The 4,492-nt window shown below is 43.6% G+C and overlaps 1 protein-coding gene across 1 annotated transcript; it reads right to left on the reverse strand.

Moving 5' to 3' along the window:
* Positions 1–1,295: 1,295 nt before the first annotated feature.
* On the reverse strand, positions 1,296–4,490 carry CSUI_006907 (sit4 phosphatase-associated protein). The gene is made up of 3 exons (XM_068067057.1): positions 3,700–4,490; positions 3,071–3,157; positions 1,296–2,372 (listed from the first exon to the last, which is right to left on the reverse strand). Exons 1-3 carry the CDS (start codon positions 4,408–4,410, stop codon positions 1,740–1,742), a joined length of 1,431 nt encoding a protein of 476 aa, XP_067920968.1. The 5' UTR covers positions 4,411–4,490; the 3' UTR covers positions 1,296–1,739.
* Between the last annotated feature and the right edge of the window lie 2 nt (positions 4,491–4,492).

The raw sequence follows: 4,492 nt of genomic DNA on the forward strand, positions 1-4,492 counted from the left end.
GTATGAATGTAGTTCTTTCTCGAAGTGTGAAGAGATGTGAATGAAAGAAAGTCCCAGTGGTTGCCGTGAGTGTCTTTTGTCAAATCTGTTTTTATGTGGATGCTGTGAGAACAAATCCTTGTTCTCTCCTCTCTGTGTAATTGACAGAAAAAAACTAAGACAGCTGTTTGCGTATAGTCATCATTCACTGTTCTTTCCTACTTCGTAGACCACCTGTATATTGTTTCACGATGCTCTGTCTCCCGTATTACGACAAGAGGATCTCGAGAGAGAGAGAAAAAGGTCACCCGACAGGCGAAGCACTCTCTCTCTCTGTCTATTCTTTCTACTAGCGAAGAAGAAACAGAGAGAGACAACGCATGCATTCATGGAGACGCCCCAGTGGTTCACTGAGACCGGAACAGAATCGCTCCTCTCTCTCTCTCTACTATTGTCACTAAAAGTCGATTTCTCGTGTCTCGAGGTTATCTATCTCCTCAGCCTTCTTCTTCTTATAGACGAACAAAGAAGAAATTTCGCCAGCTTGCGTGCATGCAAACAACATACAGAAAAACATTTGCTATATCCCCCATAATACTTACGGCCGTCGTACATGCACACTACATACGCCGATACATACAGATATATGTACATATATATCTCGAGAGAGACAGATAGAGCTACGTACACCTCCTCTATCACACAGACCGTACGCTTCTTTAATTTCCCGAGATGTGTATAGAAAGGTTTCGCTTGCGTATCGTCTCTTCTTCATGTGTTCTGTTTCAAAAGCCTTTTCCTTTCATGTATATACACAGGGAGGATTAAACAAGTGTCCCGCCTCATCTCACTCAACCTCATCTTCTTCTAAGAGTTTCAGAACTCTATGCTGCTGGGAAAGACATCTCTCGTCCTTCAGACTTGGAGAAAACTCTGTCTTTCTCGGCTTATCTGTGAAAAGCGCACTTCTTCTCTCGGTTTGTATATGATCGCCAGGGGATTTCTTGAGTGTATTTTAGCAGGAGAGAGGAAAAGAAAAGGTTGATCCATCCCTATTCTCAAGAGGATGATATCATATACTTAGATCTATCTATCTATCTGCCTAGCCATCTCTCCCTCTTCAGGTGTACGTACACCCGTCTGGCTCTCCAGACCGCCTCAGTAGGAGAGTGTACAAAGTAAGAATGAAGGTGTCCACTTGTTGTTCGAGGCTCTTAACTTTTCTTTCTTTTTCTTTTTGACCGACTTTTTTTCTCTCTTTTTCTTCTTTCTCTTGGGTATGTTGTCTAGGGAATCCATCAGGTGGCTCTTGGAGAGTCTTCCGATACAGGTCCTCTCACTTTATCAGAGCTCTTCTCGTACACCGCATAGAGAGATTACACATAGATAGGGAGATAGATTAAAGGCAGATAGATAGGACGAAAATAGAGAGATAGATACATTAAAGAGAGACAGATAGATAGATAGATAGATAATGACAGAGGAAGTCAAACTCTTCCGCGTACTACCAATCAGCGAATATAGACAGATCAATAGATACATTAAAGATAGATAGATTAAAGATAGATTAAAGATAGATAGATAGATAGGCGTGAAGCCCTTGGTATTCTTCTCATTGTTCTCTCTGTGTGTCGTCTGTATGACGACTAAGGAAAGAACAACCCTAAACTCAAGGAAAACGAAGAAAAGTAAATTCCACCTTCTCCTTCTTCTCGCAAGAAAGAAAGAAAGAGAAGAGAAGAGAAGGTGCTCCTTTCTTTTCACACCCACAGATGAAACGGCTGAGCTGCTGATCCTCCTTGTTCTTCTTCTTCTTCCTCTTCTTCTTCTCCTACCATCGTCACTCCTATTCTCTCTACGTTCTCTTGATTCGGATGAAGCCGTTCTCTTTCTTCTTCTTCTTGTTTTTCTAGATGAGCTGTCCTTGCCTGGACGCTATTACGGCTATCATCGCCGAAAGAAAGACCACTCACTGAAAGATTCGAAGAAGAAGAAGAGCTGTTTTCGTCTTCTTCGTCTCCTCCCCCCCGCGGGTAGTCATATTCACGGTAGAAGTGAGAAGGTTCTTTTTTCTTATTTCTTCCGTGACGCCCGACGTGATCTTGATACTCTTCTACGAGTTTAGTGCTCTTCTTCTCCCCTGTCATTCTTACACAGAGAGATAGAGAGTCTTTTCTCTCCTCTCTCTCTTCCCCATTCTCCTCTTCAACTTGAACCTGTTGGTGTTCTTCTTCTTCTTCCTGATCTTCTTGTTCTCCCTCCCCCCCTTCTTGTTCTCTCTCCCCCCCCTCTCCTTCTCCTCCTATAATCTCCAGACCAGGTGCGTTAGCGTGGAGCCGAGGTAAAGTGGCTGTACACCCACTCTCCTCTTCTCCTAGATTCGCCGTGTCATTCTTCCATCAATCACAAGCACCCCAGACAGACACAACGCAGTAAGACAACTCCCTATGAACAGTCTCGATGGAGAGATTTCTGTATCTATGTAGAGAGATAGATAAATGTGTGTAGAGGTAGGGATGTATCTACGCCAATACATAGACGAAGGAACAGGATGAGGCGAAAGAAGAAGAGAAACAGGCATCAAGGAGACAAGTAATAAGCGAGATGTACGTACACCACAGAAGAACTCACACGCACAGGCGTAGGGGGACAATGCACTGGAGAGAGATTGATGGTTTAAGGAAAAGAAGATTAAAGATAGATTAAAGATAGATAGATTAAAGATAGATTAGAGATAGATTAAGGACAGATAGGTAGATAGATATGTACGTATATATCTGCTTGTCTTGATACGAGTGTGCAGGTAAAGAGGGTGTATGGATGTGTCGCATAGGCTGTCGCCTGAAAAGAAGAAGAAGAAGACGATAGAAAAAGGGGGTGTAGAGGAGCAGAAAGACCCAAATAATTACTTATACTACATACATAGACATATACGTTAATGAGAGACAACAAGGGAGGTGTGTGGTGTGTGTCGACCACAAGGGGAGAAAGCCAAGGACAGAAAAAGAAAGCGAAGAGAAATAGAAAGAAAGAGAGATTTGAAGGAGAGAGAGAGAGATAGAATAGGGTTAAGTTTCTTGTTTGGACTTACAAGAAGAATAGATTGATAATACATGAGCTCTACGACAACGACGTCATCCCATCGCTCTTGCCAAGAAGGAGGAAGATATGCCAACACCTAACCGAACAGAGCACGAAGAAACAGAAAGAGACAAGAACGAGAATGAAAGAAAGAAAGAAAAGAAAGTCAAAAAAGCAAGGAAGCTCGAGAATGAGACTGTCTTCAAACTACCTGACTCTCCTTTATCTATCTATCTATCTGTCTTACTCTATCTCTCTATCTGTATTCTATCTATCTGTAATCTTATCTGTCTATCTATAGTTAATCTAAGGGCCTACGTTTGAGGAATTTATCTGTCTTCGATGTCTCCGTCGATGGATCGAATTGTGTTTCTGTGCGTGTGCTTGTCTACGCCTGCTCAGCAGCTGTACATACAGAAGAATAAACAACCATATGTACAGACGTAACGAGGTGAGGCCTCCCCCCAGTGGAGACAGTGAAAAGAAAGGAGGAGAAGAAGAAAAAGAAGAAGAAGAAAGAGGTCGAAGAGAAGAAAAAGAGTTATGACGGATGTGAACTAGATAGGAGAGGCCTGAAGAAGGAGAAAGAGAGAGAAGGAGAAGAAGAGGAGGAAAAGAAGAGAGAAAGAAGGGGCGTACCTCCCGTATATCAAGAGAGAGCCAAAGGAGCTGTGCGACTTGAACCAGATGAGCTGTATAGCCACTCGGGTCACGCACTTTCTTCTTGTTCTTCTTCATTGCCTTCTTCTTCTTCTTCTTCTTTTGGTTTTTCATCCCCACCATACCCTCCCCAGCCAGAGATCTCCCTTGAATCCTCTCCTCTTCTTCTCCTCCTCTTCCTCCTCCTTTCCTTCTCATCTCTTTACTTCTCCCATCTTCTTCTTCTTCTTCACTCCCTTCAACATGCTCGTGTCTCTTCTCCTTCATCGTCTCCCCATCTTCTTGGGCTGTTCTTTCTCCCCCCTTCTTCTTCTCCCCCCTCCGAGAAGAAGTGGCGGTCCGTCCAGCCTCCTCCTCCTCCTCCTCTTTTTCTTCTTCTTCTTCATCCCGACCTCCTCCTCCCCCTCCTTCTCTCATCTCTCTCTTTCTCTGGAAATGCTGAAAGAGAAGAGGGAGAAAACGTGTATTGAGAAGAATCAAAGAAAGGACCTCAGGAAACTCATGGACGCGATGCAGCAGAGATTGGAGCATATCTGCAACTGTAAGATGAAGAAGAGAATTCCACGGATGGCGAAAGAGAAGCTCCACTCCAAGATCTAAAACTCCCAGATTGAGGAGAAGCTTCACGGTCTTCTTCGCATTTGTTTTGAGTAAAGTTTTGATCAAAGTCAAAAGCTCTAGCGTCTCCATACCGACACTTGGAAAGATCCCGTTAGGCAACTCAGCAAGAGGAACGCCTGCTCCATCGTGGGAAGAAGAAGAAGAAGGAGAG

This window comes from Cystoisospora suis, assembly GCF_002600585.1.
Source record: "Cystoisospora suis strain Wien I chromosome Unknown contig_3560, whole genome shotgun sequence".
Lineage (NCBI taxonomy): Eukaryota > Apicomplexa > Conoidasida > Eucoccidiorida > Sarcocystidae > Cystoisospora > Cystoisospora suis.

Coding starts and splice junctions, on each gene's coding strand:
- CSUI_006907 (XM_068067057.1), bottom strand. CDS start 4,410: ATGGAGACGCTAGAGCTTTTGACTTTGATCAAAACTTTACTCAAAACA. Junction 3,158..3,699: donor TCTCTCTTGATATACGGGAG/GTACGCCCCTTC, acceptor CTGTTCGGTTAG/GTGTTGGCATATCTTCCTCC. Junction 2,373..3,070: donor ATTATCAATCTATTCTTCTT/GTAAGTCCAAAC, acceptor GATTGATGGAAG/AATGACACGGCGAATCTAGG.